Genomic DNA, 22,419 nt, shown 5'->3' with positions numbered 1-22,419 from the left:
TTTCTGAATCTGCATGTAGTCAATGTGCTCCTCGAGTAGGTGGAGGTGGAGCTGGAGTCCTCCTGCTGCTGGGAAACAAAAAATCCTGCCTGGGGAGCTCTGGGTGGGCACTGCATTGAGCCTGGCACACCTGGGCTCTCACTGGAGCTGCTCTCCTGGTGACAGCTCTGCATTCCCTGCACTGTTCCAGTTTATGCAGTCAACTTTCTCATTTGCATCAATTACCCCAATAAATTTTGGGAATTCTGTTGCATTTCAATGAGGAATGTGAAGAGAAATCAGGAGACTGCCCTGGAGAGGGAAGTGTCAAGTTGTGTGGAGACAGCCGCCCCTTGAGTCAATGTTTGCAGAGGAGACATGAATGTGGTAAATGTGCTCTCATCCATTTTCCTGGAACAATGAAGCAAAATGGTGAAATCCCTGCGTAGCTGTAAATAGGAACCTTTTGGAGGTCCTTGGGCTTTACATTATTTTCCTGGTGAATTGCAGTGTTTTTTAAGGCTGGGCTTTTTTCACTTAAGAAGATATGTCCCTCTATTTCACCTGCTTCTCTTCCAATTAGTAGTTGCCCACCTCTTGGGAGCATAATTAAGAGGTCTCTAGTTTGCCTAAGGAAACGAATTAAAGAAATTGTAAAAATGCAACTGTAATAAATGGGCAATATATAGCCATTATGTCCCCAAAATCCATATTCATGCTTATGCATTGCTACTTTAATGATTTGATATTTACCTGTATAACTCATTTGATTATAAATAAGGCTGATTGCCTCGGAGCCAGCGTAGCACAAGAGGAGTAATGACCCCTCTCTTTGTTCCAAAAGGCTCACACAGGCACTTTGTTTGAGCAGTAAATACATGTGGTAGAAACTGATACTTCTTAATTTTGCACTTAATGGCTATTGGCTGCCAGCAAACAACTTTGAGTAATTAGTAGTTGTGGCTGTAAGAAGCCCCAGGACTGATGAAGTGTCGAGCAGTGGGGAAGGCCTGCTCTGAAGGGCAGTCTTTAATCTGCCAGGGCTCCCAGAAGGATTAAAGGTTGTGCCGAGTGGTTCTGCCCTTTATACAAGGGATGCATCTTGCTGAACTTCACTTGGAAGTCTTGCAAGTACAAATCTACCCTGATCAAATATTAAAAACTGCTGGAGTGTTCCACGTCTCGGGACCTGAGTGGCAGTGAGGAGGGACAGTTTCAGTGTGCCCTGGGTGGGGAAGGGGGGACACACCACCTTCCCCTGCACAGGATGCTAAAGGTCTGCTTAAATAATGGCCTATGATTAACTCATGGTCAAGAGAAATGGTGATAAAAACAATTTATGAAGCCTGACATGAACTTGGGGCATTTACTTCTAGGTGTGTTTCCTATTCAGTCACATTGATGAGTGAGGATGGAAGAATAGAATCTCTCTGGTAGATTTTATTGGAAATATTTATGCTCTTTACCATAATTACATTTTATTGAGGTTATTTATGCAGTCCCTGTAATTATTTTATGTGCTGTATTGCTGTTACATGTAATGTTTGTCACTTCAGAATTGAAAAGATGAGCCCTAGCATCCAAAGCTGATCCATGTATCTTGAGCCGTATCTCCTCTGCTGCATTTGGAGATGTTAATAAATGGCTGGTTTTCAGCAATACTGCACTCTTCCTGCTTCCTTGCATTCCATTAGCTGAGGTCCCACTAGCTGAGACATTTGCAGGGTTAAGACTTCCTGCCGAGGTTCTGACTTTGTACGGTGGGGATTGAAGCTGTGGCGTGGCTGGAAGTCCTTAATTGGAACCACATTGGTGCTGGTGGTACTGGAGGGGCCGGGGCAGCCTCAGCAGAGCAGTGCTTCATTCTCTCAGCATAAAATCCTGCCTCTTCTCTGGCTGCTGAGCTGTGGCCGCTGGAGCTGAGGAGGTGGCATTTGTCACAAGTCCAACGTGTCTGTGACAGAGCAGGGCTCAGCTGAGCAGCCCTCGAGTGTCACAGGAGAGTGTCCTGGGGAGTGTCAGACCTCCTGCCAGGACTTGGTGCATGTCCAGCTGCCATCCCTGGGGTTCCCAGGAAACAGCACTGGAGATCCTTCTGTGCTGGAACAACCCCTGGGGGCTCTGTCCCAAGGGGCTCTGGGAGGGCACCACCATTGCAGTGACGTGGGACAGGCACTGCAATGTTCTGCCAGTGAACTGCAAAGGGGTGGTGGAAGTTGTATGTATGTGTTTAATGTCTCAGAAAAGAAAAAAATTGGTTTCACATGGAATTTCTTCAGCAGGGGCCGTTTCCACCTCAGTAGAGCATCCTACAGAGTGGCAGTTTGAGGGGGTGTATTAACAAACAACATAAATATTAATATGCTTATCAGTAAATATATTTTTAAGGTATTTCTCAGGAAAAGGAGAAGCAGGGATTTTTGCTGGCCTGGTGTCTCAGGAGCTTTTTCAGTACTGTACTGCTCTTACTGAGCAGTAGGCACCAGCTTAGAGCAGCAATATGGGAGATATTTTAATCCAAGGCAGTACAGTGACATTTCTCTCATTTTTTCATCTGAAATTGAAAATGAGCTCTTTGAGCTTCTGTATCCACAGCGAGCCGAGGCTCTATTTTAGAAGTTGTGTCTGTCTGTGTGCGCTGCGTTTCGCAGGCAGGATGTGCCATATTTGCAATTAGCAGCTCTGGCAGCCTCGCTGATGGCTCTGATTGCCTCAGAGGGGGAGGCTGGGAGCAGCTCGGCATTGGAAACCCTGGGCACCAGAGGCAGCTCCACGGGGCTCTGCTGCTCCTGCTGGGGCCTGCTCACATCAGGGGAGGGCCAGGGAGGAGATCAGTCTGCCCTAGAGCACTGGGCTAACAGAGGGGCCACGCCTGTGGCCCAGGCTAAACCTGGCCTAAGAGCCCTGGGATATTGAAGTGTTGTGTCCTGAGGGGAGTGCTGGGACCAGCAGGTGTCCCAGGAACTCTGGAGTTTATCAGGATCTTCAAAAGTATTTTTTGTTTTCTTTTACAAATGAAAACATATCAAGATTTATACTTAAAAGTAAATTACTTAAAAATGTGTTTGGACTCATTCAAAGAATTCAAAACTTGTACTACTGGGTGATGTGTATACATTAAATTAATCACTTGACACTACAACAAGGTCTGGTTTTTGAAAGAATACTCTTGGAAAAGCCTGTGTATGCTTTTAAAATTACAATAACAGATTTTGTTGGTTTTCTAACAAAAGACCCCAGTGTTAGGTCTATGTTTAATAGCTGTCCTTAGGTACCTGCCTGAACTTAGTCACTTAGAGAGTCTGTTGTCAAGAAAAAGTGAAGTCTTACAGGAGTGGGAGACTATTGCATACTAAAAACCATCTTTCAAATATGGACTAACACTTTGTTCACATGTGATTTGTTTGTATAGATGTTATCATTTTTTAAGCAAAAGCTATTCCAGCATCCCAGTGTTTTCCTGTAGCTGATTTAATGAGTCATGTGTGTTATTCAGGGTTACAAGGATGTAAAGCTGTGTTCCTTTTCCTCTCCACAGTGCCCCCATGCCCTACCTCATTGGAATACACTTAAGTTTGATGGAGGTAAGTCTCTCTTGCCATTTCTGAATCTATATATAGAGGTATGATTTAGAGCCAGATTCTGCAAGCAATTACACATTCATTCATATGCTTACAAACGAAATAATGCTGTTAATTTGGGAGTGCTGGGGGAATTGAGTGAGGCACACGTGATAAGGTGGAACATTCAGGAGCCCTGTTTGCTCCTGGTGCTCCTTGGGCACACTTCCTGCTCACCTCGTGCTCCCCTCCCCGCCCTGGGGCTTCATTTAATCCCTTCAGTGCCTTGCTTGGACTCAGGCACAAAGGCAGAGTCGATATTAAACCACAATGTTGACAGTTACAGTTCTCTTTTAGGCTTTCGCAGACAGATTGTAATTTTTTAAATGTTCAAAAGATCTGAAAAGAAGGAACTTGCAGTTAATGTTAACACAAAGCTGGCAGAGCACCAGCCCTCACAGAAAGCTTCTCCTATAAACAATTCCCAGTAATTCATGTGACTTTTTTTAAAAAACTCTAAAAGTGGAAATAACATATTTGCTTTTGCTTCCCGCACTGGTGAAACAGTGGATGACTTTCCTCAAAAGTATCTGGGGGACAACAAAAGATACTGACTTAAGGTGCCTCTGAAATCCTCATCCTCCCTGACTGTGCCCTCCTCCCCAGGGGTGCTCTGGGTGGGCAGGGCCATTCCTGCCCGGGGAGCTCTGACTGTGGAGCTCTGAGTGTGGAGCTCTGACTGTGGAGCTCTCACTGTGCCCTCCTCTCCAGGGGTGCTTTAGGTGGGCAGGGATGCTCTCACTGTGGAGCTCTCACTGTGGAGCTCTCACTGTGCCCTCCCCAGGGGTGCTCTGGTGGGCAGGGCCATTCCTGCCCGGGATGCTCTCACTGTGCCCTCCTCCCCAGGGGTGCCCTGGTGGGCAGGGCCATTCCTGCCTGGGATGCTCTGACTGTGGAGCTCTGACTGTGGAACTCTCACTGTGGAGCTCTGACTGTGGAGCTCTGACTGTGCCCTCCTCTCCAGGGGTGCCCTGGTGGGCAGGGCCATTCCTGCCTGGGATGCTCTGAGTGTGGAGCTCTGACTGTGCCCTCCTCCCCAGGGGTGCCCTGGTGGGCAGGGCCATTCCTGCCCAGGGAGCTCAGCCTCCCTGGGGCAGGGCTGAGAGCTGGCTCTGCACGTGCCCCTGGACATGACTGACCTGTGTCCCTGGTTTAGATCCTGTGTGTGAAAACAGAGCCTTCCTGTTCAGGGTACAGAACAGTTTAGAGAGCTGGGCTTTACATCACATAAAGGAATTGTTCTTGTATTGTCCATAAAAATGTGTAATTTCTGGAAATATTGATTAATATTCTTTCACTAGGACAAATGTGTGTTTGTGTGTGCTGTGTAATAGCATTACATTTTCCAGCATTAATGGGAGGTAATTTTAGAAGGCAGTTTTTTTATGAAAAGATAGATTAAATGTACAGGATGTCTTTTTTCTTCTCCTTACCATCCTGGGTACAGATGATGTTTTATGCCCTTTATACTGCTAAACCAAGTAAAGAATTGCAGTACAATTTGTTTGTGAATAACCAATTAGTTAAAAAGTCAACATGTACATTTGTTTGCACATCATATGCTTTTGTTCAAGGGGGCTACTCATAATCACCCTTGGATACTGCGCAGGCAGGAGAGAGGGAATATCTAGGAAGAAATGTATTCTTCATTCAGATCAAGAAACTTTCGGCCCCACATCCGTCCCAGGCAATCATTGGTGTGGTTATTGTGGTATCTGTAAAAGATGGAAGAGAGCTGGTAGGGGCTGGGAGAGGATCTCCATACACACACTTGGCAGCTTTCACAGGTGTTTGTGCTCACAACGAGCTCTGTGGTTGGCCTGGGAATGGATATAGAAAAGAAATTTAATAATTACACCTTGGAGTTGCTTTGTGTGATGTCTCACTCCTGCCTTCTCCATAAATCCATTGCCTCTTCCTTTGTCTCCATGTTTCAGACTGCAGGGCTCTGTGGGCCTTCCAAACTCCATCTGTAAAAACTCAAAAAAAGGAGTTGTTCTTGGAGAAGCCAATTTTCATCCATTTTAGTAACTTGTGAAAAAATCTGTTTAGTACTAAATCCAGTCTGGCTTTTGAATAGCCAGAGATTCTGGAACACAGACACGCTTTGGCAAAGTACAGTTATTCAAAGTGCCTTATCAAATAAATTAAATAAATAAACCAAACTGTTTTCTCTCCTCTTATGGATAAATTCAGTTACACACAGAACTGCATCTTGCAGCTAACTCTGCTTTTTCCATTGAAAAATAACGTAAAATTCCACAGTGGTGCTGGATCTGTCTGGTGGCAAGTGCTGCAGAATTTTTATGCCCTGGGCAAGGGAAGGTGACATTGTCACATGAGATGGACACTTCCTAGGTTGCCTCTAGTTTGTGGTGCTGAATGCTCACTCTATTTGTCCCTTTCTTCATATGGAAGGTTGTGGGGGTTTTTTGTTTAGAATAACATCGTAGTTGCAACAGCAATTCTTGTTCTCATGACCTGACAGTTGTGTTTGTTTAAAAATGTATTATCTTTTCCATATCAAAATAATTTTATAAACTAGAACTACAATCTGCTGCCATTATTCAGTATTGCTTTTTCTGTAAATGCTGAAATGTCACAAATGGGACTTCAGGAAGTGTTCTGTTGATGCACACCTTGGAGTGTCAGGATCAGGGCTTCACTGCCAGCCTGGCTCTGTGCCTGGGGCAGGTGGGCCCTTGCCCTGGGGTGGAGCCCAGGGAGTGCTGCAGGAGGGTCTGGGCTCAGGCTGTGCCCCAGCAGCTCCCATGCCTGCATTTGGCCTCCTTGTGCCAGCACTAGTGGCAGCCAGTGCTGGGATTTGGGATATAGGAAACCATTATTTTCTACCTCTCGTCTTGTTTCTGTGGGTTTTCTAGCCCAGTGTTGGAATGGGGCCTCTGGAAGAAGCAGAAGTGTTGGTGATTTTAAACAAAATCCAGCCTCTCTCAGCTCGACAGATCTTTCCTGAGCTGTTTGGTACCTTAAAGTTAGTTTGCAGTTTCCCCTGTTCCATGGGGGCTCTGTAGAAGGAACAGTTACTTTAATGGAAAATGACAAATTTTTCTTATGATTAAAATATCAAGCCTATCCATTGACTGTTAAATCTAATTTGCTGTGACTGAAATGTTCTCCAGTGAGATAAGATAATCTCCTGTTATAGGTCAGAGGGCTCCAACTGATTTATGGGGGAAAGCCTTGGTAGAAAATACAGAGCTGTGTTTTGTGCTCTTATTTTTCAGCTTTTCTATCATCACCTAGTTAGTCATTCTTTATAAGATTTCCATTTAGCAATCCATAAAGTGACTTCAAAGAAGGCTAAAAGTTTATAAGCTGTTGGATAAGCAAGGCTGGAGCTATCACATGAATAATGGAACATGCTTATGGAACTAATTGAATTCATATTAGATGAAGATAAGTACTTAGTAGTGATAAATAATGAGATAGGAAAATGAAACTCTATCAAAAGAACACACCCCTTTCACTATCTTATTTTCTGCCTGTGCACTGTAGGCTGGTTTAGTCTTCAGATTATTTAAAATTGCCCTGTGTGTCGGAAGCTGTGTCAAGCTTAGTTGCAGCCTTTTACATTTTGTCAGAGAAAAGGATTGTTTCTGCAGCTGTTTGTGTAGGGAGGTTATCAGTGTGATGGTGCTGATGGAGGGGGAGTGCCCTTGACCTAGGAGCTCCCTGCTGGAACTGGGCACATGTGGTTTTGATTGACTGCTGGGGATGGCTGTGCTGGCTCTGACATGGGGAGCTCTGGCTGCAGACTCCAGGAGAACATCCACCCTTTCCTGCTCTGTTTGGGGCACAGACCCAGCATTTAGAGTTAGAATTAGTCATTGCAAAAGTATTTCATAGCTTTTAAAATTAATATTTCAGTTATTCAAGGACTTTTTCTGGGACTTCAGAACTGTAATTCTTGCAAGATTATCCAGGATGAATTTGTGTGTGACACTGCACATTAGAATGTTCCTCTAACCCTTTTCCTAAGGAAGAGGACACTGGTGTAGATCATAAAAGCTGTATGAGTAGGTTTTTGTTTTACTTCAGCCTGGTATCAGTAAAACTGTTCATGTGAGGAAAGAAATGCTCAGTGCAATTCCTGCTGTGTGACTGGGGTAGGACAGGCTGATCTGACCTGGTGTCAATAATGTCTCCTGTGCAGCCAGGGGAGTGGAGCTGGGGCTCTCAGAACCCCCCCATGCATTTGGGGAGCACTTTGGGGCACATTCCCTGCCCTGCTCGGGATTCAGTGTGACCATAGCCCAATTAGCATGCACTGAGTCTGAGCTAACGAGCCCTGAGCATGGGTCCTGTGAGCTTGGGCTCAGGCCTGACCCTGCCCTGGGGGTCCCCTTCCCAGAACACACCCTGAGAATGCATTGACCGCTGGCATCTGCCACTGGTACTGTTAATTGTTAATTATATTTTCGATTGGGGTGAGAAGCATTAATTAGCTTTTCCCACCCATTTATTCTTAGTAAATCAATGCTTTTTCTACCTGTAACTGAGGAAGTGCAGCTTTTCCATTGGATTTTAATGAAGGGTTATAGATTAACTTAAATCCAGGTCTTAAACCCCTAAATGCAGTTTAGCCACTCACAAATATTCCCAATATGGCTGTAGGTGATTTCAGGAGCATTGATAAAAATGCATTTAAAATATGGCAGATTACTTATGGAATTATCTTTTATCTAGTTATTGGGGAAATGGAGATAAGAGCCATGCTTTAATCAGGGATTCTGGGGCATGTTTGAGGGCGACTTTTCAGAAGGCGAGCCCTGCAGTTCCAGGCAGGCTCCCCCAGCAGCAGAGAGGTTTATCTCGTGTGCCACAGCACACGGGTGCTGTTTGTCACTCAGCTGGCAACAGCTGCTTGTGATAAGGATCTGGGGAATCACCTGTAGAGGCTGGGGGTGCCGGGCGGAAGGGTGGGAGATGGGCTGGGGGGGCAGCCCACCTGCTGTGGCCGGATCAAAGGGCCCAGGGTCAGGGGGCACATCCCGCTAGGGCAGAGCTGTCTGCTGAATAGCCATTTCAGATTGTAAATCTGGCCCTGATTTCATTAAGTCCTTCTGGCTGCTCTTGGGGCATGAAATAATAAAATTTTATATCCGCTGCCTTTCCTGCTTCTGGCAGCCAGATTGACACATTGTTGTCTGCAGCGTTGTGGTGTTTTCCTTTAGAAAATAAATGGAGGCTATTAATTCAGTAGAGACAAGTCATTAAGCAAATGGATTTTAGGCTTGTTGTGAATCATACTTTCTTAACGATTTCAGACCTAGTGCACGGGCTCACTAGAATGTTAGTTTTTCTTAGGAGTTCTGCCTTTCCAAGAGAATCGGTGGAAGGTATCACCCTTTTACTGTTACAACGTTTTTAAAGATGCTGATCACGTTTGTATCTGGGTATAAAAGCTCATGATCAGCTTGGTTGATGTTTTGGCAGCAATTTAGCCGTGAAGTTACGCAAACCTGGCTTGTGGGAGGAAAGGCAGGGGGTGCTGGTGTTTGATGGTTATGGAGGTTTTTTCGTTTTGTTTTAAATTAAGCTATTCAATAAAACTGTTCACCTGAAAGAAGTTTAACCTGGGATCCCTTTATGGCAGAAAATGCAGAACCTGCCAAGTGTAGCCAGTGCTGCTAAGATAGCATTTAGTGTAAAGTGGTGTCAGTGTTATGGAGGAATACTCTTCTAGAGTGGGATGGAGGAGCACCCCTTCATTCTCCTATTCGAATATGGTTTCTGTGTCTTTGTGAACTTCCACATAAAACATTTAAATGACTCAAGAGTTTGGCTGCCTGTGAGCAGGGCAGGCACCCGGACTGTGCTTATTTACGGACCTGGTGTTTAAGGCCCCCCGGAGTTTGTTTGAAAAGTTAAGAGATTTTCACAGTAAAGGTGCCATTTCTGAAATTTAAAGTGCTCTTTTCACCAGGAGATAAGTTCTCTCTGATTAAGTCAGTAATTCTTACTAAGCCATGTTTATAGAGGCCATAAACAATGGGTTCAGTGTGCTTGTTAAACCAGCTTTCCATACCTCTCCACTCTTTTAAAAAGAGACATTTAAAATAAAAGGCAGGTGTAGATGTTAGTTTGATTTAGATGGATTTTAGGTGATTAATTATGGCTACAAGTAATTGGGCAAGGGTGGTTAAGAAAGGTTTGCAGGAGTGAGATGTGATGCACATTCTCACTGAATTTCTCCTTTTGACTCAGTACATCCCTGACCTGTGAGAAAATGAGATGAGGAATCTGTAATGTTCATATTTCCTCTTAGTCCTTGCTTATCCACATTTCTTTTCAGCAAAATATGAACCTACTGAATACAGCCCAGTCTGCTGCACAGGTATCACTTGTAAAGTTTTGTTTAGCTCTTCAGGAAGTTGTGAAATATGGACTGGGGCTGTGTGTGGCTTGTGGCTGTCCCTTCCCATTCCTGAAAATTATGACAACACACAAACTGTATGTGGGAAAAATTATCTACGTGTTTTTGTGCTTCACAGAATCCAGTGGGGTTTAATGTGAGAATTGCAGCTGAATGATGTGAATTTTTACTCAAATTCCAACAAGACAGTAAATCTTTACCAAAGATGGTAGTGACAGGAGAGATGACAAAACCAACTAAGGATTAAGATGAACTGGTCAGTCTGCATTTCTGTAGAATGAGCCACAATTGGACCATCAAAAAATTATATGTTTTTGAATGCATTGCAAGACAGATGCTATTAATCAAGTCAGTCTCCAGTGTTTTATTAAATCTGAGGGCTGGTCTCAAGGGAAAGCCACTGCCTTTGTACAAATATTGCAAATCTTTACAGTGAGGTTGAGCTCTTGGTGGTGCAGAGTTTATCAGCTTCCTTTTGGGTACGATGATTTCTGGGCCAGGTGTGGGGTGATCACACTGAGCAGCATTTACAGTCCCTGTACCATGAGGGCATCTTTCTGCCTGAGCCCTGCTTGGCACAAGCCTGTCTGTGCTCCAGGACCCCCATTTTGCTGAAGGGGAGGTGCAGGTTCAGCACCAGAGGCACAGAAACACCCCTGGCACGTTCACCACGTGTGTGCTGCTGCTTTGCAGCAAGCAGGAGCAGGGTTTCTGTCTTGTCCTGCCTGCACTGAGGCTGACAAGCTTCTGGCTTTGGTTAAGTACTTTGCAAGAGCTTTTTGTTGGAGGTTTTTAGACTCCTCTGAGTATAAGTGGGATTTTTAATTTTCTGAAGCAGGAAGGAGCAATCAGTTTGTCTGGTGCTTCCGGACTCCTAAAGGAGTGAGGCTCCTGGATTGCTTTAGAGTTTATCAGATGCAGCCAACGGGGTGACCTTTGGTTCCTGCAAGCAAAGTACCTGGTTTGTCAGGCAGTGCTGCTGCTCTTTATATGGAAAGCATTAAATGTAATATTCTTCTATTTAAGTTAAAGAAATGTCTTGTGAAGACCTAAACTTAAATGTCTACAAAGTGGGTTTTATGGTTGTTGGGGTTTTTTTCAGCCCTAAGTACACAGCAGTTTGCTTTATAGACAGAGGACTGAGCCTTGAAAACTGAGGGTAATTATTTAGCTGCCTAAGGCTCAACTTTGCCATTGTTTTAGGACTTGAGTTCCTTTCTTTTAAAGGAAACAATTCCCTCCACCCCACAAAACCTTAATTAAAAATTGAGTATGTTTTTGTTCATTTTCCTGCTCAGTAACTTTCATTTGCTCCTGTGTGTAGGTAGGTAGGTACTTAAACATTTTTTACAGTGTCACTGGGAAATTTCCTCAATTACCATATTCTATAATTCCAGTTTTTCTGATTTTGAATTTTCAAAGCTTTATTTGAAGAGATTAAACCTGTGTGATTAGTCAGTCAAAAAAAAAAAAGATTCAAGTCTCCTGTTAGTGGAAGAAGTGCTAAGTGTTTAAATGCTGCTCTGTTTGGGATCAGTGACTCATTTACTGTTGATGAAGCAGGGAAATCGAGTCTGGCATGTTTAAATTTGCTTAGATCACAGACACCTTTAGAGCTCAGAGTCACAGGTACTGATGATCATTCTTTGGAGAAATAGGTTCTTCTTTTCTCTTCAGTGTGTAAGTACTGTTACCAGAGATGGGAACTTCAGACTAGATCAGAAACTTTCCCTCAATTCATGGGAACAGGAGAGAAAGTTCAGACTTGCTGACCAGGACATGGTAGAATTAAATTTCTCTTAGCTTTTCCCCCCCCCCCCATTTTAATTATTTACTGATTAGGCTCTCGTAGGATCCAGTTCACTTAAATGCAGTTGTAAACTTGTCTTTATTATACTTCCAAAATTCAACCTGGGATTTGGAAACCAGTTCCCATCCCTAACTTAATGTAACTCTCAATTCCTGGAAAATCCACTCTTTATTGTTATTTAAATTTCTGAATATAAAAAGATTCTCTCGAAATCCTGACTTGACTAGAAACTGTTAAATGTGCAAACAGGACACCAAGACAAACATTAGGAGAGGTGCTTGAAATAAATCTTTGCTTGAATAATCACAGACCCTCTGGGTTGACAAATTTCATTGTGCATGTTGTTAAGAACTTCCATCTGCCAGCTGAAGGTTAATTTTTTTAGCATTGTAAACTGAATAAATAAAACAAATGATGGCAGGAAGTCAGGAATGTTGATTGTTTTTAAAATGGTTGTGGTTCTGTAGTGCCATGTTGTTATGCCATCACTTGTGTCCTTTATGCATAAAATTTAATTTCCCTTACTTACATTTTCCTTTCCCTTTCCTGAATTTGCTCACCTATAGAAAGTAAGAAGCATGGCCCTGGAAGATGTGGTGATCCTTAACGTGGACACCAACACACTGGAAACCCCTTTTGATGACCTTCAGAGCCTCCCCAACGATGTGGTATGTATGCAGTGATTACCCCAGGGTTCAGTTCCTGCTGGCTGCCACTCAGGGCTCTCACTGGGAGCTCTCATGGAGCACTGAGCTGCTTCCCTCAGTTCCTGCTGTCCCAGAGTGTTTGGGAATGTTTGTTTCAACATTTACAGATGTGCATTGAAGCCTCCCAGGGAAAATCAGCTAATGAATTAGAAATCTGCATCTTTAGTTAACTGTTGTTTCCAAATGAAATTGTGTGAGTTTTTGTCCTGTGACCGCTTCCAGGTGAGCTTTAAGGAATTTCATGCATTTTATATCCTGAGATATGATATGAAATGGATGCCTTCACATTCACTTCAATCACTGCTAGAATTCAGAGCTCATTTTCTTTCTCATTCACCATTTTTATTGGTAAATTATTTCATGTTTTTAATAAGTTGATAGTAATGGTGTATAAATACTTGACATTTAATGGGATGCAAAGACATCCCACTTGCTGCTGCAATCATCTCCACTGAAGGAGCTGAGAGGGGAGAGCAGAGGAGTGAGAGTGTCAGGAGCTGTTTTCAAGGCAGAGTGAATGTTTAGGAGAATGTGGCAGGGGAAAATCTGGATTTCCTTTGCTTGTTGGGAATATTGCAGTGACAGCCAGATCTGAACATTTTTGTGTGCAGTTGAGAAACAGAATTGATGTTCAGGGAGCTCAGTGCAAGCTGGTGTGTGAGGAGAAGCTGAGTGAGGGTGAATGCCCAGTGCCTCCTGCTGTGACACCCTGGCATTCCAGCGGGATCCCTTCTTCACAAACAGGCAGCTCAGGAGGAAAGGCCCATCTTGGTTGTGAACATTTTGGCTTTAGTCAAACATTTAGTCTGTAAAAGTTGATTCCATTATTTTTTCTGGCATTATATAGTTCTTCATTTTGATTTCACATCCAAATCTGCCAGCTGGTCACTGCTCATGCCATTCTCCACAACCCGGGAATGACAGAGTTGTAAATTTGATGGAATTATGTAAGAAATGTCTGCATCCAGGGAGCACGGGGCCTCAGACATGTATATGATTTGTCAACAATCAAGTATTATATTAGATTTTATGAGACTTCATTAAAGGAGCTGTTGTGGGCACACTGGAGAACATCAGAAGAGACTTCTCCAATAAACACAGAACTTCAAGCTTTGGAATGTAATAAATTTTAAGAGACTTCCTTCCTTTCATTATTTACTTTTACTTCACTTTTATAACAGTAGAGAGTTGTGTTTTATTAGTTCAAATTTCTTGATTCAGTTTTCCACAGGTCTATTTAAGAGCTCCATTTTATCTCGGAGGATGTTGAGAGCAGAGCAGAGGAAGTGCTGCCAGCAAATTCAATTAACTGGCAGGGCTCACCAGTAGCATATATGGGGTATTTTTTTTTCACAACTGCTATATAAATACAGCTGGGATTAATATTTTTCACAACAAAGCTTTAAGTCGAGTCGTGTTGCGTTGTGTAATTAATGTTTGGGCTGGGGGTTTCTTGGGATTCAGCTCTGGAGCATTGTTGCAGGTACCTGGATGAAGCAGCTCCTCCTCCAGGTCTCTCCCCTCACACGGCTCCAGAGTTGGCTTTGACCACTAGAGAGCAGCTGCTCTGCTGTGCAAGAATTGAATTTCTGTCAGTTCTTTCATGCATCATGTGTTTGGAACTGTAAGTGGATCAAGTTGTTCATCTCAGCAGGGAGATGCTAAAGCCAATCCATTATACTTTTTTTTCTTTTCTTTTCTTTCTTTTTTCTTTTTTTTTTTTTTTTTTTTTTGTGTGTTCCTTTTTGCTTCCCTGGGAGATTTTGGGAGTGTGTCTCCCCACTGGTCTTAGTCTAAGTAGATGCATTTATGATCTGAGAAACTAAAAATGTCTTCAAACTACTTTGCCAGTTTTGCTACTTAATGTGAGCAGTGAGCAATTCATGCGCTGCTGAATAGACAAAATTTACTTTGCTAAATTAAATCTATCTATATTCATCAGTGAGCAAAAACATCTTCTCTGTGGTGCATTCACCATCAGGTAATTAATCCAGTAGAAAATTTCTAAAAGCTGTTTTTTCTCTCTCCTTGAACTGCTTTTTAAATCAAGTAAATGAAGTCTTAGATTATTTTAGAGCCTCAGGTAGTGAGTTGTTCTTGAGTTTCATGATACCGATATTGCTACTAAAGTGGTTCTTGGAAATCAAGAACAAACTGTTCTTTATTCTTTAATTCTTAGGACCCAAACAAATACAGGACCCAGTGCAAAGGTCTTTCCAGTTGGAATTTGTGTCAGAGGAGCTGGGCAGAACTGAGGCAGTTCCAGCAGAGTCAGCTCACATTGTTCCTTTGCCCCAGTTTACCTCAGCAGTACCTGCTGGCTGTCAGGCTTCTGAAGTGGTCAGGTCATGTCCCTGAAAATCAAGATTTGTACTACTGTGTTACTGATTAACTATTTGAAATGTGAAAACCTGCCCCTTCCTCACCTTCTGCTTCTGATGTATTGCTGGAAATCTGGCAGCATGAGAGCACCCTGGGAAGTAACTTTCCTTTTAAAATAATCAATATTAAAAAAAGAGATTTATTAAGGACTGTGATTACAATAAGTGCATCTGCTGCTGACAAGTCTCCTACACCACCGTCTGTGTTGCAGTGAATAGCAAAGAGGGGGTAGTAATTTTTTTTATACAACCCGTATGGATTTTTCATGTATTTCCAAATAAGTGTCATCTTCTAGTCATAGTTGTAGTCAGAGCCCCACGTTGGAAGGCATAAAGCACAAGCTTGCTCTGTCAGCTCGTGGCTGTTGCTGCAGGAAGGCCGGGGGCAGCCGGGGTGTCCCAGGCTCAGCCCTGGCTCCTGCTGCCCCTCTGCAGCGAGCGCCTTGGCCAGGGAGCCAGGGCTGCTGCTTTGCCCTCAGGGAAGGAATGAGCTGCTTGCAGGGCAGCCAGGAGTGCCAAGCTGCAGCTCTGGAGCCAAACCATTTTCCTAAAGGTGAATCCATTTTTATTTCTTAGGCTGTGTTTGCAGTAGAACATTTCTTGCTTTATTCATGTTGACAACTGAAAAGCCTTGGACCTAATTAAAAGAATTTCCACTAGCACCTTTACTGAACCATTTCATTCTGCTGCATTGCACAGATTGCATTCTGAAACATGGTGAGAGTTGAAATTGGACCTTTAAACTTCAACTGCCAGAAGTATAAAAATCTTCTTTAAAAACACTCTCAGGGTAGACTGCATGTATATGTGTCTATTTGGCTAGAAATAATCCTCATTTTCAGTGGTTACAATTTGAGGTTTTTTTAAGTTATCACAGTCTCTTCAGGCAGGAAACAACCCTAATTCTGCTGGTATAGTCTACTTATATTACATACTACTTTTTGCCACAGAGTACACATGAGAGTGTTTTGGGGTGGGTTTTTTTGCTACTTGTTAGTATATTTAAATATGTCGCTAACATTTTTTTGTTACAAAATTGACATACCTATTGCAGTAATCCCACATATATATAAAATGGACATCCTACAGTGTTTGAGGAAGTAGCAAAATACCAGTCAATATTCTGCTTCTGTCCCAGCCAGGGGAGCTGAAGCACAGAAAGGCTGTGGCCAGCCCTCTGAAATCCTGGTTTGTTTAAAACAAGGCATAGAGCTTTTTCCTTCTATATAGACAGAAGGTTCTGTATCTTCACATGAATGTTTACAGAAAAGCCTTATAACGATGGTGGAGGTGGATTTGAAAGCTTCTCAGAGCTCTGGATATTTTATTATACTTTTAAGAACTACCTTTAAATAGTTTATATAAGTTAATATAGAAAATAAAAGCATATTTCAACCTTACAAGTCTAGACCCCTTCAAACATGAAGTATGCTGTTTGGGTTTGAAAATCTGGTGAAGCTTTTATATTTAGAGGATTACAGAACTCCTTGAGGAACGTTATTTCACTGAATAGGAGTCAGCTTATTTTACGGGCTTCAGACTAAATCTGGTATCATGTGTTATGTTAATATGGGTTTGTGGGCTCATTAATGCGTGGATCATTGGCATAAGCATTCAGATTTATAAACAGTGCTGGACACGCTCTCGGTTATTTCTGTTATGCTAAATAATGAAACGCCTTTTACAGCAGAATCTGCAGAAGATTTAAAAGGAAATGTCTTTGCAAGTGTTTTAGTAAACACAAGTGCAAAGATAACATCTAAAAGAAAAGCCAGTAGTGCCCAGCATGGATTCTGTATTTAACACCTCTGGAGCATGACAGGGAGTCACCATGGAGCCCAAAGCCAAGGCTGCTGCAGGAGGAAGCTGAGTTGGGGATGAACTGAGGCACTCACAAACAGCTCAGGAAAATCAGGCTGCTCTGGGCAACACCCAAGGCTGAGGACATTCGACTCATCTGTGGGATTTTGGAGATACGGATGAGGCCAGAGCAAGCTTTTGTTGGGAGCTGGAGGATGGGAAGAAGGTCTTGAAAGTTAATTTGAATATTTGAACCATCAGTTTATATTTTATAAGGTATAATTCATACTCTCTGAACAGAGTTAGTTATGATCACTACTAGAGGATCTGCTCACTCTGTCAATAATATTTCTCCAGTGTTTCTTGCATAGTGTGAATGAGGTACACAGAGCTACCCCATGGAGATTTCCAGTATGGCATTTGGGAAAGGAAGATTTGCTAGTTATTGGCTCTTTCTGTTAAATTCATCATTTGGATATTTATGGAGTCAGTCACGTTCTCCTTCAAATCGGGTTAACTAGGGATTTCCTGCCGTTCTGCTTTCCCCCGAAATTGTGGCTCCTGCCTGTTTTCTGTGTCAGGTATCTCACTAAACTCGGGCTTCTAAACTCGGGCTTTGTGCGTGGCATGGCCGCAGCCCCTAAAAGCACCAGCTGAATTCCTGTCCAGAACCAGCACCCGGGTATTTGGGTTTGTCTTGAGATCTGGGTCAGAACCTCAGCGTGTCCGGTTCTGTCTGCGGCGCCAAAGGCCGTGAGGGAATCCTGAGGGGCCGTGAGGGAGAGCCAGGAGGGGCCCTGAGGGGCCGTGAGGGAATCCTGAGGGGCGGCCGGAGCAGGACACAGCGGATCCCGGGCACGGCCGAGCCCTCGGCAAACAACTCCAAAAATGTGTGAGAACAGGCAAAAAGCCCCAGACCACAGAGAGGAGAAGTGTGAGGAGTAAGGAAGGGCGGGAGGAGCTGTCGGGACTGACATCAGTAGAGGGGAGGCGGGGCTGGGGCGGGGAGTTGGGCCGGTGAAAGGCGGCGGCAGGGGAAGGTGTTTAAGTTTCTGTCTTTGTTTCTCGCTATCTGACTGTATTTTAACTGCCAATACATTACATTAATTTTCCACATTGCAGCCTGTGGCTCATGGGTGCACATCTCCTTGAGCCCCCGAGTCTGGTGTGCGTGTTTGCCCCGAGTGCTGCTGAGGGGCTGCGGGAGGGCGGCTGGGCCGGGAGCCTGCTGAGGGTGCCCTCACGGCCAGGAGCGCAGCCCTGGCGGGGTCACTGCCCGTTCCGGCTCTGAAATGTGAGGGAATATAACCTTAAAAAACACTTGTATTTGTGGCGAATAGATTCTTCAGACCTTCAGCTTTTGTTCCTAGCCTTGGTAGTGATGGATGGCCTGCTAGTGTGGAGCAGTTTCTCTTACTAATCTGATGTTTGAATTAATTTAGCTGCAATTATTTCATGGATTCTAATCAAGAATGACACAGTTTCATAGACTACCTTTAAAAGAGTACTCCAACAGCATGTTAACAGTCGATTTTAAGTAGGAGGGCAGGTTCAGTGAAGCTTGTAGTATCCTATTGGCTTCTGAATAGAATCCAAACAAATCTTAGAGAAGCAAAACAGCTTGAAAAGTAATGCTCTTAGAAGTGAAAAATTCATCTCTGAATTCACAATGTCACCTTTTGTCATAACTGCTGCTGTGCTGAGCACATTTTTCACTTAGCTGTGCCCCAATGTGTTGCTCTTTGTTTGTGATACGAGAGTGATCTAGACCTGCTGTGTGATTTCAGGTTTCTGCACTGAAGAACAGATTGAAGAAAGTCTCTACAACCACTGGAGATGGTGTTGCAAGAGCGTTTCTAAAAGCACAAGCAGCTTTCTTTGGGAGCTACAGAAACGCCCTGAAAATTGAACCTGTAAGTAGGCAATTAGTTGGCATAAAATATAAATGTGCAGCTGTGGTGGAGAAAAAACCTAACAATTCAAAGTGTAGAATAACCTGCTCTTCCTAAGGTGGCTCTTTGGCTGACTAGTACTGAAAACAGTGTTCAAGTCTCCAAAATGAAAGAGGTACAAGAAGCATGATCCATCACACAGGGAAGAACCTTCACGTGGAAATGTATGGGTCTGGCTTGTTTTGAAACCAGTCGAATTAGAGGAGAGATGATAATAAAGAGTAAATTAATGACCATAAGAGGTTAGTGCAGAGCTGACCATTCCCTCCTCTGCAAAACCTGTCTCCTCATTGTGTTTTTGTGTGAAAAGGTGGTGTATTTGGCATTCTCCTGCTCTTTGAAGATTAATGAAAAGGTCCGGCCTGCAGACGTGTGATAAATTTAATTTTAACCATGATGTTAAATGGTTACATGGCCAAGAGTTGGACTATGGGTGTAGTGTTTCTGGAGGATTTCAGTAGCTAAAGTCCCTCCAGTACTGTAGTTTGTCTTGTTATTTTTAAAGCCAGGAGGAAAACACAGCTCAGCCTGACTTTTAAACAGCCAGTTATTACCATCAAATAAGTATCATTTCAGCCATTCATATTCAGGTTTCAAAAATTACTTTTCAAGTCAGCACAAGTCCTTCCACATCTTACTGGGGGAATCCGTGTGTGTGGAAAAAATAAATTGTATTGACTTGTGTGTGTGTCTGGGTGTAAGAACTGGGCTTTTAAAGCATCTGAGGTGAAATGCTGGAGGTATTTAAAATGGGGACCATATAAATGACAAAGGTGGAAGCAGCGAGGCGCTCTGGCTGTGAGCCTCCTTTATCCCTGCTGGGGAGACACTGACTCCCCTCCATCCCTGCAGGCTTCCTTGTTCTCCAGGGCTCCTCCCTGTAGTTGCCAGGCAACTCTGGGACTATTGGTGTGTGCTTTGCCTGGATGTGTGTGTGAGATTAACTAGTTAAGGGATTTATGAAGGAAAATAAAAATTTAAATTGCTGTTCTGGAAATACCATCTGGTATTTTGAAGGCTGAATGTTAAAGACGAACATTTGAAATGAGTTGACAGTGGCACGCCCCTAGAAAGTGCAACTTTGAGGGACAGCTAACCTGAGGAAGTAGCAGAAACAGTTTAGTTTGCTTCTCGTTCCATCAAAGAAAACCTGTAAATATAGCTGCACAAATATGTCATAAATTGACTTTAATAATCAGAAAGTGGAAAATTTCAGGGCTTTCTTTCCTAAGTCTTTTTGTAAATCAACAGTTTGATTTGTGATTATACCTTTCAGTATTAAGATTTAGATAAAGCAAATTTGCAGGTGTTTCATGTTCATGTATCACCTTGACATGGAGTAAGTACAGGGCATAAGTAATACCAAACATGAAAGGGTTCTTTGCATTTCATGTCCTATAACCCCAGAAACCTGACTGTTCTTTTAAAATCATCGATAATTAGAAAATACATTCAAAGAAGTACATACAGAATACATTTTCCTCCTTCCATAGTTTCTGTCTCATAAGACAATTTAATTTCATAGACTATCGCATTGGTATGAGCTGACTTTCTGGGATAAATGGTGTGAATCTACTTTTCATTATTCTGTGTAGGCCCAGAATGTGTCATGGAGCAGGCTCTACATTCCCATTATTAGACTTTAGCATAGTAAGGGCTCTTATTCTGTTCTGTTTTACTTTAGAGATACAAAGTTGTGTAATGTACATAGAAACAGAGCACTGGCAGTGAGTTTCTGTTACCGTGAACTTTCTGAGGCCTTTGGTAACTAGGAATTGCATGAACAAACATATCCAGGTACACAGTTGGCAAGCACAGTAATAATGGTCGTATTTACTTGACAAGACAACAGCTGCAGTGCTGTTTCCTGCAGTGTTTCCCATGGCTGCACTACCCAGTTCTACATGCAGAGGAGTGTCTGCGGGGTGTGATGTACGTACAGCCCACAGAGCTCTGGTGCTATCAGGTCCAGCCAAACTCAGCAGCAGCTGGGTGTTCACTGGGCTGTACTGAGGCAGATTATCCTCATGCATATGGCTTAAATGTCTACCAGTGACACCAGCCTGAGCATTTTGTTCGCTTGAATGACCTTTCTCAAATTCCCAAGTTTTTGTTGTTTGCAGAGGGAATGTTTTTATCTCTTCTAAATATCGAATTCACACAAGTAGGTCACGTTCAGCAGAACAATCCGTGTGAGTACGGGGTGTGTGTAAGGGTGCTTGGTAGGACTGAGCAGCTGGGGACGTTGGGAAGCAGGCTCAGGTTTTCGGCGAGGGAGCCGTGGCCGTGCTCTTTCTTCTGCTGACACCTAGTGGTTCCAGGCGCTCCACTCGGACTCTCGCCGTGTTTGTGAGGAGCAGCCCCCACCTGTGGGGCGAGGTGAGCTCGGCGGGGCTGGCCCAGAGCAGTGGCTGTGGCTGTGACCCTGCAGGATGTGGGGGCTGCAGGGCGGCGCTGCTGCTGCGGCCTCGGCCCGGTGGGGTTTGTCTCCATCTCGCCTGGGAGCGGCACTCCAGCCTCTGCTGGGACCTACAGGCTTCCCAAATGACAAACAAGAGTTCTGCCTGTTCTCTGGCACTGCAGGGCTTCTGACAGGGCTGGTACTTGTAGGAAAGCACTGGATTACATCCTGTACGGGTTGTAAATACTCCTCCATGAGTTACACCTTGGGCATGGGACCATGACTACTGATACCTCCTTGTGTGCAGAGGGAACTGCTGAGGACAAGTGACTCTCTGCAGTGAAGCATCAATTAATTCTCTTTGTCTTCATGGTTAATTATTCAGTTTTATTCAGGTTTATTTGCCTGAGCAACCATTAGTTGTAAACTGGATAATTTCTGGTTATTTGCATTGTTCTGAATTGATTTGGTTTAAATTTAACCTAAATATTCCTTGGATGCATCCACTTAAGAGTAAGCAGGAAATCAGAGGCAGAGTCAATGTGCTTTTCTATTTTTTGTGTGCTTCCAATGCTGAAATTACTTTCTAATTTGTGAACTGCTGATCTTAATATGAAACTACTTATTGAAACTCACAGATGTTTTATATACTCCAGTTTTCACACTGCTTTAGCTGAACTACACTGGTGGAGGAATGTGTGTTTTATACACATTGCTGATGAAGTTCTGTTGTCCTGTCAAAGCTTGATAATTTATATTTGGATTTTAAATGGAGAACACAATGTACTACCAATTTTCATAATTGTAACTTTGATATGAATTTTCTCCAAATACAATGCAATTTGAGCAGTGGTGGGGGAAGAAACCGTTATGAATAGGAAGAAATAAGTTTTTTTCTTTTTCAACATAACACTTAATTCAACTTAAGGAGATAATTAATGCATTAATTATTTTACAGGAATCTCTGGAACAGACACAATAAATACCTTCAACAGTTCCAGACTCATGAGATCACAGTCAGAAAAGTATATGATATTTGGTGCAGAGTAAAAAAGCAAATGCCAGATGAGTCAAAAAGGAAATTTTGTTGGAATGTGTGTGCAGTAATATAAAGCAAGTGCATGCTACGTACTGGTGCATAATTCATTTTGCAAAGGCTTTGTAGCATTCAGTGCTTTATCTACTATGAAGTATGATTGTTGCCATGGTGAATTATTTTTTTAAGTTATTCAGTGGAAGAGTAAATAGTCATTTCCAACTCCCAGTAATTGCCACATCCCAGTTCCTTCCTCTCCATGGCCATCTCCTGCCTAGCTTCTTTTCCTTGCATGTATATTTTAAAGGCACACACTGCATGCAGGGTAAATACTTC

At 43.2% G+C, this 22,419-nt stretch overlaps 1 protein-coding gene across 2 annotated transcripts in view; it reads left to right on the top strand.

Annotated features, from left to right (window-relative positions):
• DENND1A (DENN domain containing 1A) overlaps positions 1 to 22,419 on the top strand; it is a 151,197-nt gene that overhangs the window by 77,468 nt on the left and 51,310 nt on the right. For both annotated transcript variants that reach the window (XM_054646491.2, XM_054646489.2), the window contains exons 11-13: positions 3,518 to 3,563; positions 12,373 to 12,474; positions 18,482 to 18,607. In XM_054646491.2, the coding sequence (XP_054502466.2) occupies positions 3,518 to 3,563; positions 12,373 to 12,474; positions 18,482 to 18,607 (274 nt within the window). The remainder of the gene's footprint in view (positions 1 to 3,517; positions 3,564 to 12,372; positions 12,475 to 18,481; positions 18,608 to 22,419) is intronic.

This window comes from Agelaius phoeniceus, chromosome 21 (assembly GCF_051311805.1).
Source record: "Agelaius phoeniceus isolate bAgePho1 chromosome 21, bAgePho1.hap1, whole genome shotgun sequence".
Classification (NCBI taxonomy): Eukaryota; Metazoa; Chordata; class Aves; order Passeriformes; family Icteridae; genus Agelaius; species Agelaius phoeniceus.
Note: the sequence above shows the minus strand (reverse complement) of the source record. Positions and strands in the feature narration are given on the sequence as shown.